This window comes from Bemisia tabaci, chromosome 4 (assembly GCF_918797505.1).
Source record: "Bemisia tabaci chromosome 4, PGI_BMITA_v3".
Classification (NCBI taxonomy): Eukaryota; Metazoa; Arthropoda; class Insecta; order Hemiptera; family Aleyrodidae; genus Bemisia; species Bemisia tabaci.
Window position 1 is genome coordinate 1,944,235 of NC_092796.1, and position 20,733 is coordinate 1,964,967.

At 36.7% G+C, this 20,733-nt stretch overlaps 1 protein-coding gene across 10 annotated transcripts in view; it reads right to left on the reverse strand.

Moving 5' to 3' along the window:
* Positions 1 to 1,236: 1,236 nt before the first annotated feature.
* The window catches only part of bru1 (bruno 1), a 554,208-nt gene continuing 534,711 nt past the window's right edge, over positions 1,237 to 20,733 (reverse strand). For 9 of the 10 annotated variants that reach the window (XM_072299144.1, XM_019042607.2, XM_019042605.2 and 6 more), the window contains 3 exons: positions 19,996 to 20,097; positions 19,177 to 19,356; positions 1,237 to 8,413 (listed from right to left, as the gene is read on the reverse strand). In XM_072299144.1, coding sequence (XP_072155245.1) covers positions 8,286 to 8,413; positions 19,177 to 19,356; positions 19,996 to 20,097 — 410 coding nt within the window. In that variant the 3' untranslated portion in view covers positions 1,237 to 8,285. Of the gene's footprint in view, positions 8,414 to 18,258; positions 18,914 to 19,176; positions 19,357 to 19,995; positions 20,098 to 20,733 lie in introns of those variants that run through there. The other variant, XM_019042606.2, reaches the window with a different exon arrangement.

A 20,733-nucleotide genomic window follows, 5' to 3' on the forward strand; every position in this document is an offset into this window, starting at 1 on the left:
ATTCTTTCACAAGCACTGACCAATAACCAACCTCCCTTTTTTTTAGGTAATAGCGGGACAGAGCAACGTGAGGCGTGCTGACTCAACCTCAGCGGCCCAGCGGAGAAAAGCCGTGCGCTTGGTTCAACACCCAGATTTTCCCAGAATGCACAATCCAGGAAACGGAGATCTAGCCTTGGTTCAGGTAAGTTTTGCCTCGCCCACCAAATAGATGGATCGCATTTTGCAAAAAGGAACCAAGAGCAATCCAATGTTGCTAAGATTGTGCAAATAACATTCCTTGCCATATATTTATTGAAAGCCTGCAAAAAATGAAATTTACATGATAATATTCATCTTGAAAATGGGAGTAAGAAAAAATTGTTTTCATGATCAGTTTATGTTTGCGAGGTAAAAAATATGGCACAATCTGAGCAACATCGGAATGCTCATCCAGATGCGATTAAGCTTTGGCTGGAGACAAGAATAATGGGTTCCAGGGTGGAATGAAACGTACGTAAGAAAGAAATGAATGATTGGAAATTTCAGTGAAATATTTCATGAAATTTCTTGAGGATGTGATATATTTCGTGTTTTTTAGGGGCTTGAGTATGCAACCCGCACTCAAACACACAAAAATGTGATACCACTAGCTATTGTCAGGACTTCAGAAAGATAATGTTTGCCCCCTATGATGATAGGCTCTTTTGCCTTATAGACTTCTTCAATATTTTAAAAAAAATCACATTAAAATTTCAAACCATGATTTGCATTCTTGATGATATTATAAAGCATTTGAAGTAAATCTCTCTTCAGACTTGAAGAAATCAGAATCAGAATTTGAGTTTTTGATGGGAAACACGTCCCCAGTTCATTGTTGTGCCGTTGGGTGTAAAATCAGCATGAACCAGACAAGTTTCATCCCTGAACAGAACGAAGAACATCTGTACCTTCGAACTGTAAGTAAATTTTATTTTGACATTTCTAGATGCTATTTGTGTTATGGTGTCCATGAAACACTTTTTAGGTAACAATACCAATTAATAATTTTTTTGTTTTTTGACACCCAATTTTCCATTGTAAAGTCAACATTATGACTGCACAGAAACAAGCTCCTGAATTTTTCAGATTTAAATTTTTGACACCATATGATCAATGTTGAAAAACTTATGTTTACTACTACTGGAAGTATTCCATTTGATTGAATCTCTTTAAGTTGAAGAATAATAAATCCATAGAGAATAACAGACACAAAAATAGAAAAAATAAGATATATTTCGAAAGAGAAAATAGTATAGACTACATTTCCATAGAAATTACACAAATTTTATCGACACTTACGTTTTTCTTCTTTTTTTTTTACAATGTCACCAAGATATAAACAATAATACCAACATTGACGATCAGTTATGTTGCTCATTAAAAAAGAAAAGCTATTCAGGGTATCGTAGACAGAGGTACAAATTCAGTTTGTTAAAAAAGACGTGTTTCGTGATCAGAATCTAAAAAACACAAATTTCAACACTTAAAACTTAATCTTAACTTGGAAAAATTGATCCCTTTAACGTAAGCTGAATTGAATAAAAATTAAGAAGCTTATTAACTTAATTAAATACAACTGACTTCAATAGAAAAACTTATGGAAAATGCTTCAAACAAGAGCTCTGCAATCAAAGTGCAGAGAATGAAAAATGGCTTTGTAAAAAGATGTTCTCGAGAAAACAACTCCATGAGAAGAAAATAAAGCAGGAAAAGGCAAATTATGAGAACTAAATAGGCGAACTAAAGAAAATACTTCTCAGAAAGTCAAATATACGTGAAAGGAAACAGTGAAATAGGGGCTAAATTATGGTTAGTAAAATATTATTGTGTATGATGATTCGAAAAATGGTCGATAGATTAGCAGATTTAATTTCAGTTATCAGAAATTTTTGACAGAAGATATATTTCCATGACACAATTTTAAGAGGACTATATTCAGCTAGTTGGTAACTGCTAAGGCTCAACCATCAAGTCATTGACTTCTCTTGGTAACAGAATTTATACTGGCATAGGAAAGAATTCTAATTGAAGAGGGCATATTTTTTACAGCGCATTTTTGAAAGGCCCTTGGACATGATACTAATGCTTACACCTTATGCCCTTACTATTTGACGGCTTAATTTGATTCAAATTTAAAAAATCGTGAGAGGAAAAAAAATGTTAAGTTTCCAATCAAATCAATTTTAAAGATTGTAACTTATCAATGAAGCACAAGTTTTAAATATTTTTGACGCAAATTCATACTAGGAGGATTTTTGGTGAGCTTTCCATTAAAATATGTCACCTCTCCTATTTCACATGAATTCAGGGTAACATCAATAAACTAACCGTATTGGTAATGGCATCAAGTTAGCAGTGCTGTTTTGGTCCAAAAAAAAAAATAGTTATCAGTAAGTACTTAGTGCACTGCAGTCAAAATTTACTCGTATTTATTTTTGTTTGAGGGAGGGCTCTGAATATTAAATGCATTAAAAAATAAAACCTACATTACATTTAACGTGGCAGTCTTTAGTTTTACAGACTGAAAATGGTTTGATGATCAAAATTTACTTACAGTTGCAATCATGTTTTCTCTCTTATTCAACCTACTGTTCTTCGGAAAATGGGGAGAAAATTTTGTAAATTTTTGATAAAGCAATATTAATGGTTTCAAAAATTCTTTACGGTTGCATCAAGTCATGCAATAATCACTCATGTCCATTTTTTCAGTCTTCAGGGTAACTGTTTGGATTGTTGACACTTCTCAAATAGAGATTCAACCATGAAAGTGAGGTACAGACTCGTTCTAGGATAACTTTGATCCCAAAACAAGTCCACACATCTTTTTCATGATTGCATTTGACTATTGAAAAGTATTACTACATATTACAAAAAAAACTGAAAACTTGAAAAATGGACTTTAACGGATTTCACATGTTGCCTTTCAATTACAATTCAAGTGAAGGCAGCTAGGCCACTGGTGGGTGTGCACGCCACAATTGGCAGGCACAAGTTATAGAGAGAAATTACGGATGTATGAAGAAACATAAAAACACTTCGCACAAAGCAGTAAAAGGAGTAAATCCTCGAGTGACAAGTGCTAAGCACATCCACAATGCTCCATCTTCATGAGTAGACAAATAGAGAAGTGCTTGATATCTATTTTACTTTCCTCCTTAATTGTCGAGGAAAATTTTCTTAGAAAACGTTATAACCCTAAATAATTAAAAAAGCATCATACATAAATCATGAAAGTTGAATGACTATTTCTATACAGAATGAGGGCTTTCAAAAAGTTGGAATTTTACAGCTTTGCACTACTCTGATACCAAGTCCCACTGCTTAATTTACGAAAAACAAGAGGAAAAAAATTAATATATTTTATAGAATTTCGAAAGTCATAAAAATAATGATAACAAAGAGCTATAAATCTATTTTAAGTGAACAATCAACAAAAAATAGGTAATCAAGAATTTGGTAGATAAATAATTGAGATAGATAAATTGGTAAATGAAGTACTCAAATCAAGAACTATGCAAAATTGAGACAAAAATTAAGTACAGAAAATAATAGAAAATGAAATATTAACCATTTGAAAAGATGAAGAATCTTCGTACATTAACCTAATATTTTTTTCTTCTTAATTTTGCCTCAAAAGAGAATCATTACATAGCATAATACAAAACTAAAGGGTATGTACGAAAATTAAATAAAAAAAAAAAAAAATAATACTAAACATTCTTTAAATTGACTTCATTAACACTGACGTAGAAACATTCGTTGGGATGTAATTGTATCAGAACCTTATGATACCTGATATATTAAATTATGCTGAGAAAAAAAGCAACATCATCCACAGCAAATAGTTGACACACAAAAAAATTGGAATATATACCACATTCCAAAGGATGATTCAAAAGACTCAGGTAACAAAAGCGATTGATAGGATGTTAATCATGGTAGAAAGAATAAGATTTAAATTTGGAAAAAAAGGATTTATAGTCGATTGATAAAGGATTGAGTCAATAGGATTAAAGAAAGCAAGATTTGCGGTGGGGTAATGAAGTATTCATTCATGACAAGAAAGGAGGAGAAACTAGCAAAAAACATTTTCTTGATTAATAATAAGAATAATAAAAACAAATACTGACTGGCCCGGGTAAAGATCAGTCGTAAAGGCCAGAAAGAAGGAGGCAACGTTGAGGTTTAAAATTGACTCCCGGTTGAATTTTGGTAATCGTCATGACATGAACACCACTTGTTAGAGATCTCAAAATGTTTAATTTTACCTTTGAACAAATCTGAGGCATTAGGATTAGAAATTTATGTACATAGAATAGAGTTTTGCCATTGACAAAAAATTACCTAAATTTTAGAAATCATTTGGGGTTTAAAATGTTTTAAACCACCTTTTTGGGTGGTTTCAGTTCTTTGTTTGTTAACCTTCAAACTTTGCCTTGCAACAAATGTAACTCAACTGAGAAAACTCACAGCTTGAACATTGCAAAGAAAATATGTGAACGCATCCGAAAAGATATGAGACCCGGGGTTTAAAGGGTCATAAAATGAAACATCGTCACTCTTGAATAGATTTACAGATGCTATTTTATGCAAACAGTACACTTTAAATAAGAGCACCTGGTTTTCATTTTAGAACTTCTGGAGAGTGGGTCGTTTGCTGTAGTCATGCAATTGTACTTTGATGATTGAATTTTTGGACGGCACAAAATAATAAGATAGGTCTGAAATTCTACAGCCAATATTGACTTAGACATCTCTCTGCTAAAGGTACTTCTGATGATGTCATCAATCACGGCTTTTAAAGGACGATATCTCCAGTAATACTGAAAAAAAAAGAGCCTGAGAGTTGGAGCCGATCTTGACTTTTTAACTAATCTAAAAATTTCAACCATCAAAATACAATTCTCTGACTAGCACAACTATTTTACTATTATGCTTACTCAAGGCGCTTCAATATAGAAAAATACGCAAGTTTTCTACCTCAATTTTAAATCCCAAATGATACAGATTTTTCAGTGCAGACTTACATCATAACTAAGCCTTTAAAATGTTGAAAGAATCAGAAATCTCTAACAGAAAATTTTCCTAAAGCAGGATTTCGGGATGAGACCAAATCTTCCTCCCCCTTTCAGACTTGGTAATTAAAATAATTTCATCACAACTCACTAAAACAGCTAGCAAGTGAAACACCCGAAACAATACATATAACATAAAAATATGACTACAATAAAATATAATTTACAATAAAGTAACATAACACCTACAAGTACTGAGACAAGAAAGGTATACCTACTGTATATGTACAAAAACAGGAGGTACTTAAAGCTTCCGACATCAAACATGAAAAAATATTCTGCTAATGAACAGACAGGGCAAACCTCAACGAATGAGGCAATTAAAGGTAATAAATACATAATTTGAAATAAAAATTTTCTAAGCTCCAACTTCACCCTCAAGTCACAGCAGGTAAAAAATATACCCTCTCATAAAAAAAAACGAAGAAAACAGAAATGAATAAAGTGCTTAATTATACGGTTTTGCTGAATAACTTTCTTGTAATTCCTCATCAAAGTCCTTTGAATTCCATGACTCTTATTGTTAGTCCCTTTTTTTATTTATGGTAAGGCAAGTTGATGATAATATAATAAAATGCTGAGACTAAAACGACAGAAACAACCGCAGTGTTTTCTGAGTTATCAATTGCGTATCATGTCCCCAAGTTGGTGATTTTTCTGTGAATGATTGACAGGGTAGACTCATCTCTGATTGGTCTGTTCTACATGAAAAAATTTGGAGCAATTTTGGGGACACTGCAAAAGAAGGTTTTTGGAGAATATCACAGAGAAAATTGTCACTTTTCAAATCTCCTTCAGCAAGAAGACAAAACACGCAGGAATACAATTAGGTACCCGCACACATAGAAAGGAAATTAAGCAGAGTCTAGGGGAGGAGATATACAAATCATGATGGACTATCATTTCATTGAGAGATTAATATTATGAGAATGTTGATGAGATTATTTTCAAATGTACAGATATTTTCAGATTTCAGCCCCAATATTTTCTGATAAAAAGAAAGAACCGAATCTTTTGATATTTGAAAATGTCTTGCTTCAGAGGTTCAATCGTTTTTCAAAAGTGTTATAAAACAAACAAAGAAAACAAATTCCTGCTCCCAAAGATAACATGTTTGGTGAAGGGATGAGAGTTATGTTAAAATATGCTTTTTTTCTGGTGAGTTAGCAGGATAAGAGAGTAAACTAGAAGAAAAATGAAGAGGAAAAGAAAATGAGCAGGTAATTTAAACTCTGTTCTAGACGATTTTATACTTTAGATCCACAAGATAAAAAATTCTCTGCATACAAGTATTTTCAACTTTCTTTTCTTGAAACAAATAAACAAACAAAAACACCTGGATAAGAAAAAAGAGAGGGGGAAAAGACAATAAAATGAAAGAAAACCCATTCTCTGTACAAGAGTGATTAGAGTTGCATAAAGCTCAAAGAATTCTTAAATTAGAAATCCATCTTGAAAATATCTCATCAAAAACTAACAAAATTCTTTCATAAAAACTCCTTGTGAGTAGCCAACTGGCTCTGCATAAAATTTTGCTGATAAGATGAGAACATGAGACAGGGACAGGGACCAACATAAAAACCAAGACTGAAGAGCAAATTAGAGAAAGCTTTTCAAAAGAAGATGTAGCGCAAGATGCTCTGAAACTTCTACAGAAAGGGATACTACAAGAATTAAACAAAAGAAAAAAGTAAGCCAATCAGCTCTAAGTCCTGCATTAAAAAAGAGGATACATTTTTTTTCTTCTTTTTTTAAAGAGGAACAATCACAAATAATAATAGCAAGATACTTGACTACTTAGAGACATTTGTACTGCTCCACAAAAATTCCGAAACCAAATCTTTTCGAGAATGCTTCGCTGGAATTAGTCGACTGAACAAGATTTTTCATTGTCTGAATATTTTACAGCATATGTTAAGCAAAAACATATATGTAATCTTGTATAAACATAAAAAAACTACTATTGACTGCAGAATTCACAGCAGAAATTTCTTCACAGACAGTAAATAATACAGCTTTCACTAGAGTCAGGCGAAATTATTAACGTTAAAATAGACGGGCTAATAGTCATTGAAAGAAAATAATCTTGAAAAACTGATTCGTCTGCCAAACGCGAAAAGAGTAGGCACAGTAAAACAAATTATCCCTTGAGGGTATACAAGAAGTCATTACGTAAATGATAACAAAGCAAATACTTGAACAGTGATTAAAAGTTAACAACATGTAAAATGAAAAGGAAGGGAACAGAGGGAATTGATACAACTTTTCTTCATGATACGGGATTATTGTTGTAAGATTTCATGGTGATGAGTTTATAGAACAGACCGATACTCTCACATCTTTTATTCAAGATTACTACTCTACGTTGAGTAAATGTTCCCTACTCTACATGGGAACATTGCCTTCTTTAATAGGAAAGCAAGCCCACTTGAAAGCTTGCGATTAGTAAACTTTGAAAGGCATAATTCATTCATTAAAAACGGGACAGCCTTAGAACTTCTTCTTAAGGTGTAAAAAGATAGAGGAGGAAGTTCATCCTACAATGTTCAAAATTTTATGAGGGAACTCATCAAAACTTGAACAATTAACTTATCGTCTACTTGATATTTTCTTGTCCCTTTGGTCCACAGGTAAACAGTCATGCTTGCAATACAGACATACTGTCCGGAGGCTGGAAAATCTTTCTTTCTGCAAGCACTGCATCATTTCACGGTAAAAGCTATGGATTTGGCAGGGACAGATTTCACTAAGGCCATCTCTGGAGGAAATATCATGTTGTTCAAATCTCATAATTTTTTAAGGTAATTCAATGAAGCTCTTGCAGATTTCCAGAATATGTTGATTTGGCTGATGCTGGTGACAAAACTCGGCATAAGAAGATTCATTTCACTCACATTTTTATTTATTAAACAGGTAATGTGAGACGCAACAGTATGGGTCTGTTCAATGTACTCTTCACAACAAAATCCCAAACCGGAGAAAACTTCTCTACTGTCACTTCAAGTATAGAGGAGAAAGGTGTGGTCTGAAGAACAGAAAAAATAAAGAATGCTGCCGTTCACAACAGAGCAGAGAAGAGAACTGATACAAGAGTAGGAAAGAAATTAAAAAAAAGTAAATAAATCTATTCTTCGATTTGGGTGATAACCGCAAATAAACAATTAAACTATTTGAACTGCACAAGTTTGGTTAGTAAGGTTTAGTGGCACGCTTATGTTGCTTATGCTGGACTTTAAGGCGCCTAGTACCTATCTGAAAACCATTCATACTTTGTATGGCAGCCTTAGCACTCGCGACGTTGTCATACGAAACAAATCCTGCAACATAGACACAAAACACACATAGTTCACATTAAAACACACAACAGAGAGAAATCAAGTATTCAGAGGGCAAACAATGGGTCACAGACTATCCTAGATTCAAATGTCGCTCAAGAAATTTTACATTTCACTCCATACTTTAGCAATAACTGAAATATGTTGAAAGGATTGATTAACTTACAAACCTACAAGTGTAAGGAGACAAAGCGTGAAAATCGAGGGGAATCAGCACTGTTTATCTTTTGAATTTTTTTTAAAAAGATGCTCTCTGAAATAACTTCTCGAGCACAATAATCTTTAAACCTGGAGCATCAATGTATTTATTTTAAAAAGAGCAGGACTAAAAAAAGAAATTATTCTGCGTTTTGATGCAAGTATCCTGCCGAAATTTTTGCAACAACTGATGCATTGGTGATCAAGTAAATCTCTCTCTTCCTCCTAAAAAGTGATACAAATGGAATGTGTGTTAAGATTTCTTCTTTCAGACCTCAAGAGAAGAGCTATATATACCTCATAGCTGTACCAACACAGGTTGAACGGTATTGGTCAAATTCTCTATTCAAGCCCAATTTCTTTAAAATCAGCACATATTCAGTTTTAGGTTTAAAGCTTGCCATGCTCAGAGGGTTGTAAAGAATATCACTTAAAAATTTAACTAGAGCTAAATCCTCTAGATTTCTGCACATTATCCCGAGTTCTCTAAATATATTTTTACAAAATGTTTGGTTCCTCACTTTGCCTGACCTCTAATAATTTCTTGCTATCTTGACTACGCAGGTCAGATAGGTATGATGTTGAATCTTGGATGTCTGTCCACCCACACAGCAAGTATTAAGAATGGGTGAGGGGGTGATCCAACAAATATTAGAGAGAGAAAAAAAGTAATAAAACAAAGGAACATGTAATCAGAGATCAGCTGCCTTCACAAGTTGCCTCCTGAGGCAAAACGTCTCGCATAGATTTGGAGATAAAAGACAGAAGTGCAATGAATTCGGCTATCTCGCATAATATCATTCAGATTCAAGTTTTGTCGAAAACCTTCTCGATATCCATACAGGTAGTTTCGAACACTTATTTACTACAGGCATGTTGAGGTTTTGTACTGTTGGTTGAGATTTATTTTTGAGTTCAAGCTTAAGCCAAAAAAGATGCACATACGCTTAAAATAAGCCTATTGTTTAAAACTGTCTAAAACAAAGACTTGGAGACTTTCTAGAATCTAAGAGTCAAGTTGAAACAGATCAAAACTGAGAACAATGAAAGAATAGCAATGGAATACACAATAGAATGCACTTTGTAAGGCTTTTTGGGTGTCTGTCAGAATCCTTCAAGAGATTAATCGTTATTCTAGGCTAGGTTATTCTAGGGCTAGGATTATCGTTTCTCTAGCTACTGAAAAAAATAAAGTATGTTTTGGAAGCTAAACATCTTTCTGAACAACTTGACATTACACTCACTAAATTACCTCCATCAGCAAGACTCACACCTCTTTTTATCATGCATGAATACAGTTGTTTGCTGCATAACTCTTAGGATAACTGGTTTAACCAAAGCGGATGGCATAAAAAATTCCGAACCATTCCAATATTTCCTGTTCTTTAAAGAGAACTTTTGGATGTTATTTAAAATTCCTGATGGTTTTCCATATCTTCAAGACATTTTGGAGCAATGAATACCATGGAGTGGGCTGTTTAATAATTTTATTTTTATCTGATCTCTGAAGGAAAAGAGGAGGAAAAAAAAGTTTTCTTCATCAATCTCAAGTGCATTCAAGTTGTCAATTGTTCATTACATGTACAGACTTTACCAATACTTTCACTAGATATCACACTTTTCTTATGTGAGGTTTGAACGTAAGTTATAATAATAAGAAAACTTGGAAATTAAGGAACATTCCAACTTCTGTGATGGAGTTTGAGAGAACTTCTGAGATGAATTTCTTATTGCGTTACATTTTAGAGAGCTGCTAAAAGATATGCAAGTTTTTGATGAATAATGCAGGGTTTCCATAATTTCTTCATTTTTCAGTACCCTAACTTTCTCTGACTTTTTCCTGACTTCCCTTGACTTTCGAGTAATAAATCTCAACTGAGATTTTATTTATTTTGATTAGGCTAACTTTTACTAAGCAATGGACAAAATCTCTTCTGTGGCATGTACATATAAAAGGCACTCTGAATTTACTAAGCTGATGCTTAACTCAAAAAATTCCTTGATTTTTCCCTTGGATTCTCTGGCCATCGGGGTTTATCAGGCTGTCAGGAACCCTGATATCATTGTTTTCTAATGATAAAACAGTACGTAAGACAAACTGTCATCTTCACTGATCATGAGGAATGACAGTACTGAATGAAGAATCTTTGAATTACATGGATAATTGCGACCAATGCATAATTTTGAGGTAAAAAATCCTGTATTTCTCTTGACTTAGCGATCAGGTTTCTCTAAAATTCTCAATTTTCTTGGTATTCTGTGTATCAAAAGCGGACGAGTGATGCAACATAATAGAAAACAGCCTCTGAAAAGTCAACAAGTGAAGGCTCCTGAGTCTCTGATCTCACTGACTCCACGGCTACAATGCGAGTAAACAGTGCCGAAAGAGTAAGTATCTGCAGGATATTTGAAGGCATAGGCACAGAGTAGCATTAACATGGAAGTCTGTACATTCATATTTACATAAAATACAGACAAGTACGCATAAGACTGTTCACCATCTACGCCCGACACAGTTACTGTTGAAAGACTAAGTAACTATTATTCCTGACTGATGAGGTCGGAATTGGATTTCATGATTCATTTAAGGTCAATAGCAAGGAATTAATGCAGAATGGCGGTATATTTATTTCTTGCATGGAATTTCGTGAAAAAATAAAAACGTTAAATAAAAAAATAAATTCTAGGGGGTAAAAAATCTAATGAGAATCAAACCAATTAAAAGCCGACAGTTGAGTTGACCTAGCAAGGCTATGTCTGAATATGAGTTTAGTCTATCAACAAACACCCTGCCCCTGCGCCCAGCCCCTGCCTGGCTACGTCATCGGTGCCTGCCAAAAATATCGTTTCCGGTCCTATTTTTAAAACGGGGTTTCTTTGTCGTTTAGGGTTTAACAAAACTCTAAAATATTCTTCAGAGTTTAGTTCACTTCATACTTACAAACAATAAATTAAAAAAATTGGATACCACTGACAATTATTTTTGCTATTCAGACATGAGAAAGTCACTGTGAATAAGAACATTCTAAAATTGCATTACTTTTAAAGTGGCTGAAACAGGACATGTTTTTTGTTATTTTTAAATCCTGTGGATAGAAATAAAGATCCCATTAGCCTCATTGGACTTCATTAGGTCTGAGGCATGACAATGAGGAACTATAGGTTGGTCGAAGGTGCAGAACTTCAGTATCTGCATAATCTGAAAACGAGTATGTTGTAAAATTCGCATTTAAGGTAAGTGTGCATTTGTTTGACTCTGACATTTGTCTGCAAGCAGCAGACAAATGTTGAGCCATATCCTACACTCATAGGCGAGCATGGGTGGTTTTCCCATACCACCAGCAGCACAGCATCCATTGTTTGCACTAGATCAATGAATGGGCGATGTGCTACTGGATAGCACTAGTGCAATTGCTTTGCAAAAGGAAAGAAAACTTAATAGCTGTGCAACATACCTCACACTGAGTACTTAGATAATTTTTCAAGTTAGTTGATATTTTTATGAAAAAAAATTTTGAGTATTTGTACGAATCCTGAATTAAAAATGCAGCTAATGTATTGACAATCTCTAGTGTCAAATTTTAGTATGTGATGAAAGATGTTTCTGGTCTAATAGTGAAATCAATTCTGAGGGATCTAAATCTTTTAAAGAGGGTTTCTCAAATAACATTAGGTATGTCATCATCAGTTCATTTTTAGTTTGGCACAACAATTGAGTTTGTGCTCATCTCCTGGACAGATCTCCAGGTGGTTGCTCCCAAGTATGTTGAATCGGTATTGTTTAGTACGTCGCCCTTATCGGTAATCCTTATAGTTGACCTAATTGCTAGAAACTCAAACATCACAAAAGTCTCCTCCAAATACACAAGATATTCTATCAACATAAATTTCAGGACTGTTATGTCTTGCTTCGGCGGGTACTTCCCAAATAACTGAAATCTAAATATGATTTAGAAGGCAGTTAAGAACTAATTTAAATTGTTTCTGGGAACCGAATGCAAAACAACAGTGACCAATTCATTGAAATAACTACTTACACAAGACTAACACTTCACATTACAACAATTATTAAATTCCACAAAACATATTTAGGAGAGGTTTCAGCCTGATTATTTGTGCCCCCTGGTAGGAACAAACAACCTAGTGTTTTTTTTTTCTTTCCCACTTCAACAGCCTAGAACGTTGTTTTTTTTTCCCAGCTTTCAGATTCAGAGTTCAAGCATTCAGATCTCCATCTTCTCAGTTTCCCCATTTCATCCCAATACTGTTTTTTTGTGCAGAAGAGCCAGACTTTTTAGTATGGGCCGTAAGGGGACAAAACAAAAAAAAAAAATTGGACAATGTAATATAATTAATCATGTGCTAGGTGGGATGGGGGCTGAGAGGGGGAGGTGGGGGTGGTAAGGGGGGAGGTTGTAAGAGTGGAAAGGTGGGTAGAGGGGGGAATGTTGCCGGAAACGTGGTATGTTGCTGTTTTTTTTTGTGTACTATTTGACAACTTGGGGTAAACGTTTTTGTTGTGGGTTTGTGCTTTTGACCTTTATTCTTTTTTCCGTACCTTTTTTCTCCCGTTTCTTCGACACATTTTTTTTTTTTTTGACACTTTTTTGCTTTTTTTCCTTCTTTTTTTTTTTTTTTTTTTGCCCCCATGCCCTCCCCCTTAGACCTTACAACCATACATTTCACAAGTGCATCTGTACCATTTCAGCCCAAGAGAAACAATTCCAAACCCCCCCCCCCACCCAAGGAAGAACTGTCATACACCAATGCACCTCCCACACCCTCCTCAAATATCCCCACGATCCCCCACGGTCTTAAGTATCAATATGCCCACACTCATCTCACACCCTCCCCATACCCCACACCAACATCATCCCTCATCGGTCCTCACTCCCCACGACCCCTATCCACCACCTATACTACACCCTACTCTCCCACACCATATCACCACCGACATCTAACACCATCCTAACCCTACCACCACCCTAAAATTGCACCATCCATAGATTCCTATCCTCAATTTTACATGGAAATAAAAATATCCCCCCAAATACAAAAAATAAAAAAAAAAAAAATAAAAAAAAAAAAAAACCAAAAAAAAAAGAAAAATTAAAATAACCCATCACTACCCCCACCCCCCTACCCCTCTTCTGAAAGGCAATTCCCCTTCTCCACCATCCCAACCTCCCACCCACCCCCACCTACCTTCAACAAAACCAGAATAAACATACGCAACCACTCCCCCTCCCAACCCACACAACACCAACTCACTCCCTCCTCATCCTCACCTCCGTTCCGCACACCCCACCCAGATAACACACTCCCTCTAATACCCCAACCCAACCCACCCCAACCCACCCAAACCCCCAAAGAACACACAACAACATGTTAGTCTCTACCCTCCATCGAAAACGCCCACCCAACTGTTTAAACCCGCTAACAAACCACAACCTTTAAAAATAATACATCCCTCCATTTCCTTCTTATCCCCACCCTCTATATCCTCCTCCATAAATTCTCTAATCCCATCGCTCCCCCTTTTTTCTTTCCCTTTCCTTCCCAATTAGAAAATCCCAATCTGCCTAAAACATCCCCCCTAGCCGTGTCCTCGATAAACAACAAAACGACACAACTACCCACACCCCCCCCCCCAATCCAACCCAATTCATATCGCCAACATCAACATGCCCAGTATTTATTCGCCAATATAACAAAAACCCCACCATAAACCCCCCCCCCCAACTTCACCTTCCCCCCGTCCCCCTCCCCCCCCCCCCAATCACGGACCACACGCCCTCAAAAGGACCCTCTAACAGCACAGCAAAACAACCCCCAACAAAAATCCCCACACCCTTCCCCGCCCCCGAACCATCTACCCACCAAAAAAGTCAACAAACCTGTAAATAACAATAGGTACCCACAAACAAATCCAAGAAGGAGGCCAGATAAAAAAACCCACAAAAAACCACAAAAATAAAACCAAAACCACATAAAACACTAACCAACCTAAAAACCACATCAAATAAATTTATACCTCCAAAAACCCAATAGAAGACAAAGACAACCACCCGACCAACCCAACCCCCCCACCCAACCCCACAAGAGATGACATAAACCAAAACCCCAAAAATTAAATATTCGAAATCTACTCCCAACCCCCCCGATAAAAACCAAAAAAATAACACCGTCCAAAAAAAAAACAAAGAAATCAAAGACAACAACGCCACACCGACAAAACCCCTCACCCCCCCTCACAACATCCCCAACCAAAACAAAAAGACAACAAAACACTCACCACCCTCAACACCCTCTTCCCCGCCCCACCCCTCCCCCCCCCCCACATACGCACAACACCCCCACCCCCCCCTGCAGAAACTACATAGCAATCTCCTCCTCTCTCCCCCCTCGCTCTATCTTCTTATTTTTTTACCCGTACAAACCCCAAACATCCAAGCCACGCACACCCCCACCCGCGCGCCCCCACACACCCACCAACACCCGCCCCCGCACTATCAAGCACTCACCCTACACACCACCAATCAATCACCCCCAAAACCTCACAACGCACCACTCCACTACCTCCCCAACCTCACCCTCAGAAAGATTTCCAAACACCACTAAATTCCAGACCCCACTCTTTTTCCCCTTCAAGAAAACAACCACCCCCCCACCCCCCCCCGCCCCCACCCCCTCCCCCCCCCCTCACAGCTCAAACATTACTCTAACAACATTTAAACCAACAGATGAAACAGGGGGTCCTTCTTCACATCCACTTTCGCTCAAACCAACAGGTGTTTTCAACTTTACCACCACCACGAAACCACCATCTTATACGATAAATATAATATATAACCCTCCCCCCCCAAAATACATAAATCACAATAATTACAACAAAAAGAATAACCAATTCCAAATCCCTCACCACTCCAAACCCAAGGGACTCAGCTCCTCACTCAGTCAAGCACCAAACCAAAAGAACACAAGGCAATCACCAAACCCAGCACCAAAAAACAACACACTATTCACACCACCAAAAACAAGCACAAAACACCAATTAACCTAGCTCAATGATAAAAAGAAACGAACGCCAAACCACCAAACAAAAAACCACCCATAACCCCAACGCAAAAAAAATCTAAATACCATCCTAAAAAAAAACAATAACAATAATAACCCAATGACAGCCAAGACGCAAAGCCCCCCACTCCACCAATAATATATTAACCGACGTGACCAAAACCAACCAAAACCCCACTAACCTAATTCCCCCCCATCTCCAAGGAAAACCCGCCTTAAAACCTTAAACCCCCAAATATTAGCCCCATTCACCATCATAATGTTGCAACAATACTTTTAACCACAACACTAATAACCTTTAATCAAATCACTACCCCACTAACTAATAACTTACACATTCACTTAACAAAAAGACAACCCCCCGCCACCGACATAAACAAAAAATAACAAAGAACGCAATATAAATACTCACAAATCACCCAACTGTACCAAGACCTCTCTTTCATCCCCCTATACCACCTTTCTTTTCTACAATTATCTCGTATTTATGGATATACAATCCTACTCATATTCATATTTGACCATACACTCTCACATTACATCTCACCTCGTCCAATAAACACCCAAACAAATATGTATTATAATGATCCAGACCAACGATACTACCGCTTTATAACTATACCCCATAACACCATAACAAAGTATAAATACCAGCCAAAATAGTATAGGCCAACGAAAAGACACAACAAACTTAATAAATATAGCCAATATCCTCCCCCGCAGTAACATTAAAAACCCAGACCAATAGCCAAAACCTACCATAACCTCTTTAAACCCAAAACAATGCTACCACCCTCACCCGAGACAACCCCAAAAATCCCCAAAACACAAACACATCGCACACAAAACCCCACCTCATAAATACATAAATTACATACTTATACCACAAGAAACCGCCCCTCAAAAAAAAAGACCATACAAAAGAAGGAAACTCAACACAAAGAAGTCAAACCAAAACCAAACAAAATAACACAACAAACACACACAAACACCACAAATCAAACAACACAAAAACAACACACAAACCAACAACAACACAAAAAACAACACAAACAAACAAAAAAAAAACAACACAAAAAAAAACAAAACCCAAACACCACAAAAATACAAAAACAACAATAAAACAACCAAAAAAAACAAAAACACAAAACAAAAAAACAAACAAAAAAAACAAAAACACCACCAAACCCAAACAAACACAAAACAAAAAGCCCCCCCCACCCACCACCCCCCCCACCACAACAAACACCAACAACACAACAACCACCACCCAACACAAACAAAAACAAAACACCCAAAACAACACCCCACCACCACAAAACACCAAAACCAACAAAAAAAAACCCCCCCAAATTAATTAAATTCAAATAAATAAAATTCCCGCCAAAAACCTACCAAAAAAAAAAAAAAAACTACACCCACCACAAAACCAACAAAAATTAAAAAACACCACCAAAACAAAACACCTCCCAACCACCCACCCCCCCCACCCCCAAACCCCCCCCACCAAAAGTAAATAAACCCCACCCCCCCACCAAAACACAAAAACACCAACACCAATAAAAATTTAACAACAAACCAAAAAACCCCTTCCGATAAAAAAAACCAATAAGAAACACAAGACACACAAAAAATAGAAAACCATGGACCCAAACACGCCACACAATCCCCCAAAAAAAACTATACCCACCAAATAGAAAAACACAGCGCCAAAACAAAAAACTAATCAAACAAATAAGACTTAAAAAAAGCCAACCATGACACAACTAAAAATAACACTTAGAACACCAAAGAACAAAAACTGCCCCCCACAAACCCCAAGGACTCCATCACCAACACCAAAAACCCCAAGACAAAAAAATACACCAAATAAAAAACCTCAAACAACACCCAACCAAAAAACAGGCCCAAGAGGGGAGGGACCCTACCGCCCCTCACCGCCCAAAGTTCCACAGCATAATCCTCGCGCCACTTAATTTCCCCACTCTGCGCCACCTCATAATCTCCCTCCAATCCACATCCCACCAGTCTAGATACCCTCCCCCCCCCCCCCCCCCCCCCCCCACCCCCGCCCCCACCCACCCCACCACCCCCCCCCCCCAAACCCCCAACACCCCCCCCCCCCCCCCCCCCCCCCCCCACACAACCCCACTAAAAAACCACAAACATCGCCAAAACACGCCACCATAAATTATAACCAACAAAAAAAACCCTGAAAACCCACCCCCACCCCCCCCCCAATCATCCCCCAAGTACCCCTCAATCCTATCCATCCTAACGCGCAACCCTTCTCCCGTTCATACACATGATTTAATCACCATTACCAAAGATTAAAATTATTGGTTTTCACCCTGTCTACCTCTCCCCTCCACTTCTTCCGCCCCCCCCCCCCTCCCACCTTCCGCCCTCCCCCCCCACTTCCATTTCTTCTTCACCTTCCCCTCCTCCCTCCCTGCCTTTCTCTCCCCATCCCCCCCTCTAGACGTTGACTAATCTAGAGACATTCATTACCCAATTGTAAAATATTTTTAAAGCCTTTTTAATTAAGGAAGTTTTAGAATAAAATAGAGGAGGATGAATCCCGTTAAACTTGAAAAAATTAAAAATAATGTTGCTGCTAGAAATATTAATGTTACTTTATGTACAGAGGCTTCTCAGATAAATTATCTACAATTAAATTCTGTTCGACTAGAGAGCTGACGAAGAAGTAAGGTAGCCAGTCATATTAAAGAGCTGAATAGCAACTTATCATTAGTGAATGTTTTTCAGGAACAAGTGCGAACAAGGACAAATAATAATCGAATGGTAATCATGAAATAAACCCCCTGCCTAGAGAAGATGCCAGGTTAAAAACAGCCAACATTTTTTTTTCTGCCTAAAAAAGTAAGGGACTAAATCACAGATATTTCCATTATAATACAGGCCTTAATGTAAGACTAAAAAATGGAAGAACACAACACAGAAATAATCTATGACAGTACAAGTGACACACTCATACTTTTCATCTTTTAATTATTCTTGGCCTTTAGTAGATTTAAAACATTTGACCTTTGGAATGGTGACAGCTCAGACAGCAAAGACAGCATGACTTTTTCACACTCATATATTTTGAGCTGACTGTTGAGGAATTCTTGATGATCCTTAGATAGTGAAAGTCTTCAACCGCCAAAAAGTGATTTTAAAGTTAAACTTAGGTTTTTTGCCTCCCTAAAAATGTATAAAAAATAAAATAACTAACGTAAAATCTTTCAGAGTGTTCCTGAGGGGGAAAAACATTTTCACAGATAATAATAACCAAATTTAAAGCTTTTTTTGGCGTTTTTCTGTTTTTATCTTAGTGAATCAAATCCGCTCATTAAAAAAATTTTGGTTTCAAGGAGAAGGAGGCTTCGGCTTCAATTTAGACTGAAAGAAGAAATAATTGAAACTTCAGAATGCGCGATCATCAAAACAGGGGCTTTCTAACTTACCAAAACACTTGGATTGGTTAGTATCTTTGTTGATGAATACTTTGGCCGAAATAACGGTTCCGAAAGGCATGAAGATTTGTGCTAAGTCCGCATCCGTGAACTCTTGAGGTAGGTAGTACACGAAAAGGTTGGCGCCCTCTGGCCCCTCGACTTTCTTACCGGCAGGGTTTGATGCTGTCCCTATAGACAAATTCAAAGCTAATTAGCACAACATATTCTCTGGGCTTTTTCTCAAGTTTCAAAATTTCGGCTAAAATGAAAATCTGAATCATTGTAACAATTTGTGTCTCTATACAGGCTATTATGGTGGCCAAGTAAAAAATTAGTAAGAGTGAAAATTTCAAAAAAATGTTTAAATATTTAGTTATTCCTGTATGTTATAAGAAACATTTGATAGATTGGGAGTTCCTTAAGTGTCTGCACAGTCAATCAATTTACATGTTATATGTTTGGCAGCATTTTACTTTGAATGCAATAGTAGCAACCTAAGCATCAATCATAGAGCACAAGACATAGAACTTTTTAATGGAATGAAGTCTGGCTTATATTGAATGATAAAACTAAGCAAATAAATGATCATTACTGGTTATCATAGTCACAACTCCTTCAAATTTTTGCAATACTTGAGACATTGCACAGATTCAGGCTGTATTCGAAAAATCAAACTTTCTTGACATGTGTGGTCCTTTCGTAGATACATCTATCTTCTTCATTCTCAAATTAAAAGATAAATTTAAATTTTAAACCTGAGACAGTATAATTGTTTGTTGCGTCAGAGATTTATGTTATACCATTCTAATTAGATTTAAGTAGAATTACCGTATTTGAAATGGGATATGGCATCAGGGATAGCAAGACTAGAAGCAGCTAGACCATTGAGAGGCGAAGTGAGACCTCCTAACGATGCAGCTGGAGTCGAAACTGTTGAAAAATATAACATCATCAATAAAAAATAAATGATTTGAACATCTGAATATTTTCGTTTAAGCAAGGTACAACTTTTACCTCTAACAATGACTATCAATTTTAAAAGAACTAGTGGCTGATCCTTTCAGAACGAACTGATATGATTCATTTTGTTCTAACAGAAAATAATGTTAGAAATCGCAAAGCGTATGAATGCATAAATTTAAAAGTTATGCAATTTGGAGATCTGATGATCTCTGGGAGGATAGGGGGCAATGGCGATTGGGCGTCGCAAAGCGCGAGGCTGCGCTATAAAAGCGGCTTTATGTATGTATACAATTTGGAAACTTTGCATTATAAGAAGAAAGACTTAAGTTCCAATGTGGCAACCTCTTCATAGGTTGTTTGGATTCTAAGTGAAGGGTTCCAACAGCTTCAGTGAAAACATGATGCTGGGACAACACAAAATGTTTCTGTCTGCTTTGGCTTTCAGATAGACAAAAATAATGATACACTTTGCTGTACTTTTCCAAACCCTTGATCCATTTAACTACTAGAATAAGCCATGAATGATTCAGAACAAAGGACATCCTAAAGGCAAACATGCTGAAATTTAGACACCCACACAGATTGATTAAAAAACATATCACT